General features: G+C 44.8%; 2 protein-coding genes across 5 annotated transcripts in view; one reads left to right on the forward strand and one right to left on the reverse strand.

Moving 5' to 3' along the window:
- Positions 1 to 7311, forward strand: part of kat6b (K(lysine) acetyltransferase 6B) — a 28458-nt gene extending 21147 nt beyond the window's left edge. For all 4 annotated transcript variants that reach the window (XM_049563779.1, XM_049563782.1, XM_049563780.1 and 1 more), the window contains exons 13-17: positions 529 to 760; positions 1037 to 1196; positions 1622 to 1903; positions 2774 to 3062; positions 3186 to 7311. In XM_049563779.1, the coding sequence (XP_049419736.1) occupies positions 529 to 760; positions 1037 to 1196; positions 1622 to 1903; positions 2774 to 3062; positions 3186 to 6016 (3794 nt within the window). In that variant the 3' untranslated portion in view covers positions 6017 to 7311. The remainder of the gene's footprint in view (positions 1 to 528; positions 761 to 1036; positions 1197 to 1621; positions 1904 to 2773; positions 3063 to 3185) is intronic.
- Positions 7312 to 8593: 1282 nt separating this feature from the next.
- Positions 8594 to 11103, reverse strand: LOC125880941 (dual specificity phosphatase 29-like). Its single transcript, XM_049563788.1, has 4 exons — positions 10947 to 11103; positions 10608 to 10827; positions 10305 to 10528; positions 8594 to 8946 (listed from the first exon to the last, which is right to left on the reverse strand). The coding sequence occupies exons 2-4, from the start codon at positions 10787 to 10789 to the stop codon at positions 8732 to 8734; spliced, it is 621 nt and encodes a 206-aa protein (XP_049419745.1). The 5' UTR covers positions 10790 to 10827; positions 10947 to 11103; the 3' UTR covers positions 8594 to 8731.
- Positions 11104 to 14695: the final 3592 nt, after the last annotated feature.

Genomic DNA, 14695 nt, shown 5'->3' on the forward strand with positions numbered 1-14695 from the left:
CACTGTTTGGTGATTAGATTTGCTTGTTTGGTTCTCGGTAGTGGGTGCACATTAAAAGGCATTAATTAATTTCATGCCACTCATAATGGATGACCCTTGACAGGGCCGCTATAAAACTAATTACACACAGATACATATTAGTATTAGTTTTTTTTTTTCCTTGTTGTTATCGCTCCTAAGTGCAGTCTCTTGTGAGCAATGACATCCAGCTGCTTCTCTGTTTCGCTCTGTCGCTTTGTTTCCTCTTTACTCCCCTCTTTCAACCTCCTTTGTTGCCCTTGCCAGCATGTATCATAGCTTCTGACAGAGGTTGAAGGAGAGGAAAACTGATTGCCTCGCCTCCCTTTATACTATTTGAAGGTGAAATCCCAACCAGGGTTTGGTGTCACATCCTTACATGAATATGTAATCCATAAGGGAGGAGGAGGGGGGGTTGGTGTAGGGATTGAATTGCAATCTGAAATAACCCAGCAGCAGCCTCCAGCTTGACTAAAGCATTTTGTTTTTGTTTGAATCTTGTCTTTTTAGGTTACCTTCTCACCAGGCAAGAAGGACAAGCCGGCTCCCCGGAGAAACCGCTGTCAGATCTGGGTCGCTTATCCTACCTGGCATATTGGAAAAGTGTCATACTGGAGTACCTTTATAAGCACCCAGATAAACACATCAGTGTTAAAGGAATAAGCAGGGCCACTGGGATGTGTCCACACGACATCGCCGCTACTCTCCAGCAGCTCGGCATGATTGACAGACAGGATGGCAGGTCAGTTTCCTAGCCGCAGTCTCCTTCAGCCCGCGCTGCCTCTTCTGTATGCTGTCTGACTTATCCAGGCCAGCGGGTATTTTTAACAGCGTATCCATTAATGCAGCTGAATATTGACAGAAGTAAGTCAGGTTAAGCACCCCCAAGGACACGGAGCACCTGCTGTCCCAAAGAGCTCGTCTTTGTGCTCGCATTTAACCACACATCACCTTCTGTCTACCTTCTGTCTAGCGCTCCACTCTTTTGTTGACATGGGCTTTTCTCGCTGTGACTTAGGATTGTGTTGATCAGAAGAGAGCGATTGATTCAGAGGCACATGGAGAGCCTGAGGGCTAACCCACGTCGGAATGAGGTAGACCCCGACAGCCTGAGATGGACACCTTCCACGACTCCCAACGCTGTCCTGTCTGAAGAGGAAAGGGAGGCAGAGATGGATGTAAGCTTCCTCGTTCATCAGGAGACACTTATTTGTTTACACTTGCCCGCAATGCTGTTATTGGATGTTTGTTTGATTAGCTAGAGAGTTCAAATAGAGGCCATTAATGGGGAAAGCATTATCACTGTCAGCAGGCATCTAATGTTGTGCAAAATTGCCCTAAATCAGTTCACTACATAATTGATAGTGCTGAATATTCCATGAAATGCAATCTTTCCACGGTTGCTTAACGGGGAACATTTCCTCCATGACGGGCAGACATCCAATCAGGACTCTGCTCTTATTATCAGGAGGAACCTGCAGTGATTCATTTGTCATGATGTTAATTCCAATCTCTTGTTTTCCCATTAGCCTCATTGCTCAGATGTTGGAGCCGTGCGTGCGCCTTTCCCAGAGATAATGCGTCTTGTCTGTTTAATTACCAGGCTGAGCGGCTGAAGGAGCAGGCCAGTTGCTGGGAGAAGGAGGAGAGAGAGGGCTTCATGATGACTCATGGCAGTAGGCAACCTCTCACGAAGGTCCACTGCAAGGTTCCGTACAGGACCTACGAACGTCGCCCCGCGCTGTCATGGACCAGGCGCATCCAGCAGTCGCAGGAAGTGAGCGATGACGAAGCCGATGATGACGACAACGACGATGATGATGACTCCGATGGCTCACCACCCATCCTAACAAAAGCCCATGCGATGCTTGCAGCCAAGAGAAAGGTGACTTTTATTGTTTGTTGATGTGAATCACCTCTTTTGCATCACCACAAGTCAGCTGTTTCCCCCTGCTGGGATCATCTCATTGATAATCTGGAGTTTTATTCCAGAGCAAAGTGGAATTGAATGTATATCATTAGATATTTTCCTTCATTAGAGGCTGTGTTGTGTACTCTGGTGAGATGGAAAGGTTTGATAAATATTCATGAATTCAGTGGAGGGTTCAGTGGCTTCCTCCTGTCATCTGGAGCCTCCCTGTGTGCCTGCAGCTGTAGATAATAGATTGTGTTTTCACTGCTGGTGTCGAGACTGTGCAGGCTAAACCTTGTACTATTGTCAATGGTCATGGTTAATTTACTGCCCTCCTCTGTGCTTCTCACATCTGTTCTGTCTATATGGCACTGCCCCCTTGTGCTGGAGATAATATTACAGCCGGCTGCATGATGTCAGGGAGACCTTTTCAACAAAAACAGTATGGAAACCAGGAAAGAACGACGTTGGCTGTTTGAGTTTATTTAGTGCATTAGTTACAGTATTGATTTCACATTCCTCTTGCGAAGGATTTCGGAGAGGAAAGCGGTTAAGTCGTAGGCAGCCGGTGGGAAACAACTGGAGAATGTAAAGTATAGACTGTGGTTTCTGCTTACTCTGCCCATCTCATTTGTGGTTTTCCACACCAGGCTGCATCGCTCAAACATTTAGTCTCACAGTGTGGTTTCAACATTTTACATTTAGCACAAAAGCCTGAATGAATTTCTGCTATTTCCTCATGGAGGTCATCCACCTAGTGCCCTTGTTTTCAGTCTCTACAAAACCGCTCTGATGGGGCTTTTTATTCTGTTTTCATTGGCTCTCCCTTTGTTTGTCTTGCAGAGAACCATTGTGCTCAAGAAGAGAGGGCGTAAAAGAAAGAGAATAAACAGCAGTGTAACAACAGAAACCATCTCGGAGACGACAGAGGTGCTGAACGAGCCGTTCGACAACTCCGAAGACGAGCGTCCTATGCCCCTGCTGGAGCGCACCTGCAGAGTGGGCGAGATGGAGGAAGAAGAAGAGGAGGAACAGGAGGACAAGACTCCAATTACACCAATGAAACGGCGGAGAGGTCGCCCAAGGCTGGAGAAAAATGCACAGAAAGACAATCTTGAACACTGGAATGAAGGTATTTGCATCTTGACTGTCGTAGAATTACTCTGTACTAAATTATCTCTCATAATTGTTTTATAACAGATTGTTTTATCTCTCTGGCAGAACAGTAAAGCATATTTTTATTTCTGATCTGTAGGAGCTGACGTCCTCTCTAAGAGACCGAGCAGACCCCGTCCAGTGAAACGGAAGAAAGGCTGGCCCAAAGGAGTGAAACGCGGCCCTCCCAAATGGCGGCTTAAGAACGAACGAAAGATGGGCTTCAAGCTCAACCTCTACACACCCCCTGAAACCCCAATGGAGGCAGAGCAGCACCATATTCACACTGAAGAAGCGAAAGAGGAACCAGACCAGGATATTGTCAGCGCGGACGAGGGCAGCAAAGCAGGCAGAGGCCCAGCAAGTCCAGATATAACACAAGAGAGGCTTCTCTCTGAGCCCCCGAGTCCTGTTGACCACGGCTCACAGAAGTCAAGCTCCCCTGAAGGATCGCCTGTGGCTTCTCCGGTGTGCTCGCCTGCCGCCTCACCGGGCGCCATGTCTCCCAGGCCTGAGGACAGAGGGGATTCCCCAGAACCACCTGAAGACGAACAGCAAGAGAGTGAACACGGGCAGGACTCCCCAGCCAAAGATGTGGAACACAGTGCAGCGGGTGTTGAATCACTAGAGAATGAAAATGCAGAGGAGGAGGAGGAGGAGCAGAGAACTCAAGTAGAGGATCAGGATGCAGATGATGAAGATGATAGTCACAGCAAGACAGCTGAACCTGAGAGCAGCAAGGAGGAGTTGGGAGAGAGCTCGAAAGAAGTACCCGAATGCACCCCACCTTTTTTAGATCCAAAAGAAGACAATGACTCAGAGTTGAGTCAGCAGGTTTCTACAGTGCCGTGTAGTGAAGAGGAACCAGCTACCGCTGCAGAAAGCATCCAGGAGGCAGTGACAGAAACGACAGTAGCAACACCACCACCGGAAGCAGTAGCAGTCGCTTCAGTAGCAGCTGTAGACTCTGATAATCCTGTAGACTCTGAGTCAGAGGAAGAGAGCACGTCCAGTCCTTGTCCGGATCACCCACCTCCTCAGCCTGCCGAGAGGCCACCGCTCAGTCCCGTGCTGAGGGAGGATCCCCCAATCTGCACAGAGATTGACTCAGAGACAGCCCAAGCTGTTCAGTCACTGACGCAGGAGACTGAGAGGGAGAATGTTTTCCAGGACTGTGTGGAGAGCCAGGAACCCTGCAGGACCCTGCAGACCTATGCCCACGTTGCCCAGAGCCCCCAGCTCACCTCGCTGGATGACTGCCCCCAGTCAGACCACAGCAGTCCCCTTTCCTCTGCACAGTCCCATCCCAGCCAGTCAGTACGCTCCGTTAACAGCCCGGCGGTCTCCATCCTGGAGAGCGGCTACACTCAGATCAGCCCTGACCACAGTGCCATCTCAGTGCCCTCGCTCCACAACATGGAGACCAGCCCCATGATGGATGTGCCGTCGGTGTCGGATCACTCACAGCAGGTGGTGGACAGTGGCTTCAGCGATCTGGGCAGCATCGAGAGCACCACCGAGAACTACGAGAACCCCAGCAGCTACGACTCCACCATGGGGGGCAGCATCTGTGGGGCAGGCCCCTCCCAGAACAGCTGCTCCTACGGCAGCATCCCCCCCAGCGGCCTGGCCCAGAGCAGCTGTGCCGTGAGCCAGCAAATGGCTGCCGTCAACCCCGGCAGCTGCGGGATGATTCAGCAGAACAGCCTGAGCTCGCCGCCGCACTGCAACGTCAAATCGCCGCAGGGCTGCGTGGTGGTAGAGAGGCCTCCCAGCAACAGCCAGCATAGCCAGCACAGTCAACACAGCCAGCGCAGCCAACACAGTCAACACAACTCCCACAGCAGGCACGGCCCACACAATCAGCACAGCCAACACAATCAGCATGGTCCACACAATCAGCTAAGCCAGCACAGTCAACACAATCCCCACAACCAGCATAGTCACCACCACAATCACCACCTGCAGCACAATCAGCTCAGCCAGCACAATCAGCACGCTCAGCATAGCCTTCACAATCAACACAGTCAGCACAGCCAGCAGCAGCCCATGGCACAATGTGCCATACCCACCAACTTCACCACCACCATGCAGCTGGCAGACATTCCTGAATCTGGCAACCCAAATTTCGCCCTCTATGAGAGGATCAACCACCAGGGGGAGTACGGCAGTGGGCACTACTCTCAGTCGTCTGGCCTCAGTCTGGCCAAACTGCAGCAGTTCACCAACACGTTCATAGACCACCCTCACTCGCTGCCTTTCAACCACTCGGCCTCACACCCCATCACATCTTATGCAAACACCCCCTCGCTGTCATCTCAGCACTCCAGCCTGGTCTCCTTGTCCCAGACCCCGCATCGAGTCTCCAACCCACAGGTGCAGGCCACCATGACCCCGCCCCCGAATCTCAGCTCCCCACCACCCATGATGCTGCAGCGCAACATGGGCATCCCGCCATCGCAGCGGATCCAGCCCCAAATGGCCTCCAAGAGTCACATCTCTGCACGCTCCAAATCCGCCCCGCTGTCACACCACCAGCAGCAGATGTATGCCCGGCCGCCGCAGACTGTGGCCATGCAGGCGCCATCCAGGACGCTGGCCGCCATGCCGCGCATGAACATGAGCGTGAACATCATGCCGGCACCAGCCTACAATGTCAACTCCATGAACATGCCCTCCCTCAATGCCATGAATGGCTACAGCATGAGCCAGCCCATGATGAACAGCGGCTACCATGGCAACCATGCCTATATGAACCAGTCACCCCAGTACTCTATGCAGATGGGCATGATGGGAACACAGCCATACCCCCAGCAGCCCATGCAGGCTCCACCACATGGCAACATGGTGTACACTCCAGCTGGTCACCATGGTTACATGAACACAGGCATGTCCAAGCAGTCCCTGAAAGGGCCTTTCATCAGGCGGTAACTCTCCGCAGGACTGAGCTGGTCCTTCTCACGTGCATTTTGCTGTTTGAAGATGCACTGATCTGGCCTTTTTTTCCCTTTTCTTTTTTTGGTGTCTTTTTCTTATTGTTTATTACTTAAAAACCAGCAGCAGCACTTGGAAAGAATGCAAAAATTTTCATCAGTGAGTAAACTTTGAAGCTAATGTTAAAAAGTATTTTTGTTTCTCCAGATGGGAAGCCTTACATCATTATGATGAAAATCTATTTAATTAGTGTTAGTGTCTCTGATGTGTCTTTAGAGCAGGCGGGTTCAGAGCTCAGCGGTAGAGATTTCATCAGTGGTCTTGCAGTCGTGTAGCAGCCTCAAATGAAGCCATTTAATGTGCCTGCTACAAGTGGAGTTAGTGGCTGTTTGAACCTGTTCAGTGTACCTGTCTAACAGTGCTGACAATTAGTTTGTACTATACTCATGCCTTTGTATATTTAAATTATTGTACTTATTTTGTAAAGTGACAACTAGCATGCTTCAGTCTCTGTTAGTGACAGTGCATTGAGTAGTACTGTACAAGTGTTGTGCTTAATAGCAAGCCATTTTAAAGATATCTGGCCTTTATTAGGTTTCCCTCCACAGGGAGAAAGATGAAACTATATTTTGTTAATTCTAATAATGTAAAAAAAAATGTAAACTTAGTCCTGTTTTCTGTTCGGTTTGAGAGGTTTTATTGCTATGTATGTATAATTCTGAAGTCTTTTTGTAACAGATCTCCTTGAGGCAGCTTTCTGTTTAATAAAGCAGACTGATTTCTGTCAAAATAACAAAGCATATCTCAGTGTTTGTACCCTGAAAATTCTAAAACATTTCAAAATGTCCAGAAGTGTGGCAGAATTTAAAAAGAACTAAATGATTATAACGATGAATAACAATAAAGAAAATATAAATTTAGTCCAAAGTTGATATTTTACATAATGCCTTTAAAGCTACGTTTTCATTCCATCTGTAGATTTGTTTTCTATCTTTATAAAATGTTGGATTTATATTTTACCGAAGTGTAGAAGAATAGAGCCTGTGAATAGACCAAACTAAGCTAATGGATTGCATGTAAAACGCAACTTGTACTTGTGTTTTTGTTTATATTGCTCTTTTGTAGCCTTTGTACCTGTACAGAGTTGCTGGTAAGAACAGGGGGGAAATACCTGGCTATGTGCACAAAAATCGGACAGAATGACATTCTTGTATTTATGACTTTTCTCCTTTTGTCAGTCACTTAAAATGCTGTACATTTTAGCATAAGAATAAATTATGATTGACCATGTACTTGATTGTTTTCCTTTAATTTGAAACGTTTACTAGCCCGAGGCGTGACACAGAATGAGAATGCAGTGATAGATTTTGAATTCGTGGTGATTCAGGCAGCTTTTTTTTTTCTGCGGGACAGTATTTTAAAATAAAAATAAGTTTTTTTGAAAAAGGGGGAGACTTGGACTTGAGATTGAGACTTGATTTACTTGAAAATAAACCTTGGTTAATACAACTTAAAAAGGAAAATGTTCAAATGCTTAATACTTGACTTTTCATAAATTACTTGAGACTCCAAGTGGATTTGTCCCAAATTACTTTTGACCTGACAAGGATATGTTTCAACTGACTTGAAACTTGACTTATTATAAATTACTTAAAACTTGACCTTGGACTTATCTCAAATTACTTGAGACTTTAATTGGACTTGATTTTATTGACTTAAGACTTGCTGTTATAGACCTGGCACTTGACTAGGACTTGTATCGAATGACTTGGGGTTGGACTTGGATTTGTCACAAATTACTTGAGACTCCAGTTGGACTTGTCTCAAATGACTTTTGACCTGACATTGATTTTTTTCAAATGACTTAGATCTCGACTTTTCATAAATTACTTGAGACTCAACTTGGACCTGTCTTGAATTACTTCAAAACTAAATTGGACTTGTCTTAAATGACTCGATGCTTGCTGTGATAGACCTTGCACTTGACAAGGACTTGTATTGAATTACTATGGATGGACTTGGACTTGTCACAAATTACTTGAGACTTCACTTTGACTTGTCTCAAGTGACTTGAATCTTTTCATAAATTGCTTGAGACCTGATTTGGACTTGTCTTGAATTACTTGAGGGCTAAATTTGACATGTCTTGAACAACTTGAGGGTTGTGATAGATCTGGCACTTGACTAGGATTTGGGATTAGTTGGGATTTAACTTGGACATGGCTTAAATTCCTTTCAGTTGTTTCAAATTACTTAAGACTTGCCTTAAGATTTGCTCTTATATACTTGAGGCTTGACTTTGACTTGTCCTGAATGACTTGAGATTTAACTTGAACTCGTCTCAAATAATTTGTTACTTAAATTGGACTTGACTCACATTACTTATGACTTGGCTAGAGATTTGCTCTGATGTACTTAAGTTTTGACGACTTGTCCTGAGCGACTTGTGATTTAACTTGAACTTGTCCAAAATTACTTTTTACTCGGACTTGTGTCAAATTACTTCAGACTTGACTTGAGATTAGCTTGACATACTTGAGAATTAGACTTGTCCTGAATAACTTTTAATGTGACTTAGACTTGAATGACCAGAGATTTTTATTAGTCCGACATAACTTCAAACTTGACTAGAACTTGTCTCAAATCTCTTGAAACCCAACTTGGACTCGTCTCCATAGACTCGAGGTTCAACTAGTCCTTGGAGTGCTAACATCAGCTGTCCTCTGTCGAGTCTTCCCCTCTCCCCAGGAGCTGCATGTCCAGCTCTCTCAGCTGTTTCAGGAAGCCCCAGTTGGGGATGATCCTCCTGCGTTTCTTCACGTGCTCGATGGCGTCGACAACCGTCATGTGCTCACAGATCATGAGGTAGGCGAGGAAAAGTGTGGCGGACCGACTTCTCCCCATCACACAGTGCACCAGCAGTTTATCTGTATATATGTGAATCATACAGTCAGGCAATAGCAGTGCACATTGCTTCTTATTTTTGTCAATTTAAAGGGTCAGTTCACCCAAATCACATGTTTCATTTCTCTACTTGTGGTGTGAGCCATGCAGAAAGTTTCAGTTTAGAAATATCCATCAGTGAGATTTCTGCCATATCTGCATGGACAATCCACAACAGTCGCTCTGAACAGTCCCTGTGAAACTATTGACAGCAGTCCGAGCACAATTCATAGAAACCAGCATTCAGAAACCTGAAATCTTGCAATTTGGTTATTTAGACTTGTGACGGTCTCACAAGACTTTTCATAAATTACTTGAGACTCAACTTGGACATGTATAGATTACTTGGGATTTGACCTGGACTTGTCTCAAATTACTTTTGACCTGACATGAATTTGTTTCAAATTACTTTAAACTTGACTTGAGGCTTGAGTTTTCATACATTACTTGAGACCTGACCTGGACTTGTCTAAAATTACATTAGACCTAAATTGGACTTGTATAGATTACTTGGGGTATGACTTGGACTTGTCCCAAATTACTTTTGACCTGACATGAAGTTTCAAATAACTTGACCTGAGACTTGACTCTTTATTAATTACTTTAGACTCAACTTGGACTTATCTAAAATTACATTAGACCTAAATTGGACTTGTATAGATTACTTAGGATTTGACTTGGACTTGGCACAAATTGTTTCGAGACTCCACCTGGACTTGTCCCAAATTACTTTTGACCTGACATGGATTTGTTTCAAATGGCTTTAAACTTGACTTGAGACTTGACTTTTCATAAATTACCTTAGACACAACTTGGACTTGTCCTGAATTACTTGGACCTAAATTGTACTTGTCTCCTTGCACACATGCTCACACACTATCTCTAGGTGCCATTGTCGGAGTCTGTCAATTGAGTCATCAGCTGATTCACAATCAGCCAATAGCACGGCGGCACACCTTCTCTGTCAGCCTATCAACTCCTTATTTTGGTTCCTTCTCTGCTGTAGTTCTTTCTTGCTGCAGTCATGCATGCCCTCCACCTCCCCATCAGCACCTAGTTTTGACAGGTTCATCAGCCCCATCTGCCTCAGCAGCCTCAGAGTCATCAGCCACCACCAGTGTCTGGACTCCATGGGGGAATTTATTCTGCTGCTGCTCAGATGTCCCTCGATCACAAAATAAGACTTCTGTTTAATCTTAATCCGTGAAATCATCTGCTAATCTGTACACATATTCTGTATGAAATATTATCTTTTCTTCATTCTTCTGTGTCTCCTGATTGAGCTAATCTCTGTGATGTGGCTGAAATGACCCTTTAACTTTCACTCTACGTGTAGTCTTACTCAGAGGATTGCTCAGCGTTTTTTCTATGAACCGGGAAGCAGAGAAGAAATACTGGCTGAGGTCAAATGTTGTGACATCTTCTGCTACCACTCCGTAGTAGACGATGTCCATGTCTCTGTAGTAACCAGCTCCAGTGTCCACGCTGTTCCACGTCCCCTCTGCTGCATTCAAGATGTGCGTAATCCCCAAGCTCCTCAGCTTATACTTGTCCCTCGCAGTGTCCCTGCAAGGAGTCGGCGTGAATATTATTTTAATCCTCCGTTATTTTATTCAGTTTATTACTTTAACACATTTTTACTCACTCGTCCCCGATGTAGACATTAGGCCAGACCTCGTTGACATGAGTGTAAGCCACACTCCCACGGTTTAGGATTTTCTCCAGCTCATAGCCCCCAGGTGTGACATATTCATCCACTGGACTGGATTCCTCCGCTGCCTTTCTAACATTTATCTTGGTGCCAGTCTTTGACTTGTGAGAAGCCATTTTCTCACTGTGGCTTCCTTTCACACATGATTTATTAGCTTAAGGGGGAAAAGAAATACCACACTTGCTTTTTTTTTCTCCCTTCCACTTTTCTCCCTCTGCAATCGTGACAAAATACAGTTTTGTTTTTCACATGCATCTCCACAGTGCCACTCACCAAGAGACTGAGGTCCTCCGTTTTCCTGCTTGGAAATTTTGTTTTCATCATTCTGGCAGCTTGTTGTGAAGCAGTCCTTAAAGGCAGAACATGGTAAGGTTTAATTCTGGCAGGCTCAAGCGAGGGCACAGATTGTATAACCGCTCTGTGACGGGCATCAAATGCTGAGGATATTTTTAGGGCTGTGATGTGGCGGGCCCTGACCTTAGCTGCCACGTTCCCTGCCTGTGGGGAAAACTTCCACCCAGCCAGTCGCAGCCATCCACTTCTAAACACACAACTTTAATCTCTTACTGCTGGCAGGAAGCTGTGCTAACCCAAACTTTGCACTTGCCAAAGGATACCCAAATTCACTGGAGTGAACAGGGCACTCTGAGCCGTGTGAGCGACTCCTTGAAATTGTGTCAGTCTCTTTTAGCCTTTCTGCATATCTTCAGACGCTGGGAGAGAACGTGTAAGCGCTGCCTCACAACACCCGTTAAGGATGTTCTGCATTTTCTGGAGCCTCTCAGGGCCAAAAGAGAACTGAAATGTGTCAGACTGTTAGACAGATGAGGTTTTCACAGGATGGCACATGTCTTTGATTCCCCGTTATATGATATGCATGGTCCATTCAGTGATCTAAATGCAAGCCCCCAAAGTGAGAGTGTGATGATGACTGTATTGCAGAATGGCTGGATGAAGCTGCTAACATGTCAGACAGAGTTTTCACACCATCAGACTCCTTTATTTTTCCCTCATATCTTCATACTCTGCCATCATTCATTCTGACAGTGAAATCATTAAACCTGTGATATCCAATTCCTTTTATTTTGACAGCATCTCTCCGTCTCTCTCTCTCTTTCCCTCAGCGTGCTCTGGAGAGCATCTCTTATTAAGATGGCTTCAGTGTTTCATCTCTTTTCAAAGTCTGACCTGAATCTGTATACACACTCAGAACCATGCTGGCATATTTTTATCATCTTGTATCAAGCCTCTTTAGACATCACAGTTTTAACTGTACAACGCTGGATTGCAGCAGTTCAGACGCAGTATTTTGAGAAATGTGAATATATAAGTGGAGCATTGTTTATTTATAGGAGTACACTGTCTTTGTGTTGTTCAAGAACGGCAGGGGGTTTTGGCAGTTGTGCTACATTTGTTTTAATGGCCTCTGTGATACTGACTGTGCTGTGTGTGTGACCACAGCTGCGTTTCTGTATGTTTCAGCCCCTTAACTTCAACTCATGTATACTTTACATTTCTGCTGACTGTTTTCAAATGCATGCTCTACACATTTATTTGATGCATTTTTCCTGACATTGCAAACAGACAGTGGTTTCAAATCTGTCTGTACAATATGAGAACCAGTCCACAGCAGATTTGGCTTTATCATTTTTTCATGTGAAGTCTTTGGAGACAAGTCCAAGTCAAGACACAAGCATAGACTGTATAAGATAATAGACATAGCCACAATGACGTCACCCATTTGTTTGTGGGCTCCCGTTTTGAAATCTCAAGTGTGATTTTTTTTGTAGCCAAAAGTGACCATATTTGGACAAGACGGTGGAGCTAACCTTAACACTAGCTGTTAGCTTGGTTAGCATGGTGCATTTACAGTCTGTGGTTAACAGTGACAATGCTAATGCTAATATTTGCTATCAAAAACAGGCTGAAAGCCATTAAATGAAAATCCACTTACCAGAAAAACTGAACATCTGACTCCTTCAAGGGTGTTTCAGTACAACCAAATGTTGAGCACAACTGTTTTAGGCAACTGAAAAACATTACAATTAACTTTCATGAACTGAAATAGTGATAGTGATAGCTATAGCTAGCGACCTGTCAACAAATAGAACCCATTTCTCACTGGAAGCGGCCCGCCCTGCCCTTTTAAGCCTTAATAACATTTGAATAGGTTGGTTACATAAAAATTCAAATCCTGTATAGTTGTCATAAATGGGGAAATTAGCAACATCGACCACAACTGCTTTTTGTACCAGGCTGTAAACATGGTTATGTTGTAAAGTTGGGCACGTTAACATTGGTGTCTTTGGGGATTGAGTCACTACTGGAGCCAGCCTCAAGTGGCCATTAGAGGAACTGCAGTTTTTGGCACTTTAGCATTGGCTTCACTTTTCAGCCCCAGAGGCTGCCACTTGGTTTAAAGACAAAGCAAAAATGAAGCACTGCCATGAATCTTTGCATTTAAACTATTAATTAAAAATCAATACAGTGTTTTTAAGAATACATTATCACCAATTATATCGTGATACTCAAGTGTGTGCATATTTGCTTACATCGCTGCTATTATTACCAGGCTGTAAACATGTTTGCTTTTGCTGCAAAGTATTTTAACATGGGCGTCTTTTGGAGTCAGCTCCAAGTGGCCATTAGAGGTACTGCAGTTTTTGGCACTTTAGCATTGGCTTCATTTTTCAGCCTTGGAGGTTGCCGCTTGGTCACAGAAAATCCCAGAACCCCTCAGCTATCAATATAGCCTTTGAAGGAATGGCCAATATATTGGGGTTTGCGGGTGCAGCCAGTAGTTACCCAGATAAGACTTCCTCCTTCGTGCGCTTTTCATTGTCTAACGCCCAATTAGCAACTTGAACAGATATCTGCATATGAATTCAGATAAACTAATGAAAGCTCACTAGTGATCATCTTGCAATGACATCACACCAGCAGAGATACAGCGATCTGTGACAGTTGAGATAAGCATTTCTCCTCCATCCTTTTTACTCTTGTTTTATCATGCTGCTCTTCCCCTGTATATCCTGTCTGTCCCTCCATCTGTCTGTGAGTGCATCTGTGTGTCTGCAGGGTGTGGCTGGCAGGTCTACTCCCTCTGCTTGTTCCCGCCTCCTCTCCTGCTCACACCTGCTGCCCATCATGCAAGCAAGACACCTGCTAACTGGTTTTATTGTAGGACACCAAACACAAGACACCAATTCAAGGACAAATTTTCAACTCGATACAAATGACAAAATGTACTGCTATTTTGGTAAGTCTCAAAGCCGATAAAGCTTTTGAATTTGAACTTTCTGTATCTAGTATTAGAGTGGTTTTGGATTCAACAAAGACTCGATTTTTGCATTTAAACTATGTATCAAAATCCTACTGCTAGATTAAAAAATGCTTTCTGGGCCACAGGGGATTTTTTTGCTGCAATACCACAAATGGCCACTGGGAAAATTGCTGCACGGCTTAGCAGCCTTCCTGGGCTTCTGGCCGCAACTAGTAATAAAAATCTAAATCTCTGTCAAACGGTAGCTGATGGGTTCTGAGATTAAGTTTCAGCCAGTGAGTTCCAGTTCATTTGCTCTCCACATAGACTGTTTACCTGCCACTCAAACATGTCAGTCAGTACTATTCGGACTACTAACAGAAACCAGAGCGCTTCAGATACCAAATTCTTGTCCCATTGCCTTTAGATTCTGCATTCACATGCAAATATCTGTTTATAGAGATGAAGTCAGAAGTAAATTGACTTTAGTCCAGGTCAACTCACATGTCATTTGAGATGAGTCCAAGTCACACCTGGACCCACCTAATCCTAACAACACATGTGATGGCCAGGTGGACCAACGACTCACATGTGACCTCAACGACTCTGTAAGGGTTCACACCCACACAGAGTACAAAGCCTGCAACTCTGCACCAGTCCGTTAGAACTGAAGAAGCCTCTTGGATGAGGTGAAATGTCTTCAAGACACTCAAGCAAGTCCAGTTGCCTACGATATAGCACTTAAGAATACCATGACCTG

This window comes from Epinephelus fuscoguttatus, linkage group LG20 (assembly GCF_011397635.1).
Source record: "Epinephelus fuscoguttatus linkage group LG20, E.fuscoguttatus.final_Chr_v1".
Lineage (NCBI taxonomy): Eukaryota > Metazoa > Chordata > Actinopteri > Perciformes > Serranidae > Epinephelus > Epinephelus fuscoguttatus.

What these genes read in the sequence shown, in the direction of transcription:
- LOC125880941 (XM_049563788.1), bottom strand. Translation starts at nt 10,789, where the DNA reads ATGGCTTCTCACAAGTCAAAGACTGGCACCAAGATAAATGTTAGAAAG. An exon ending in AATGTCTACATCGGGGACGA is followed by an intron (nt 10,529 to 10,607) that starts GTGAGTAAAAAT and finishes GACTCCTTGCAG; the next exon opens with GGACACTGCGAGGGACAAGT. An exon ending in AACGCTGAGCAATCCTCTGA is followed by an intron (nt 8,947 to 10,304) that starts GTAAGACTACAC and finishes ACATATATACAG; the next exon opens with ATAAACTGCTGGTGCACTGT.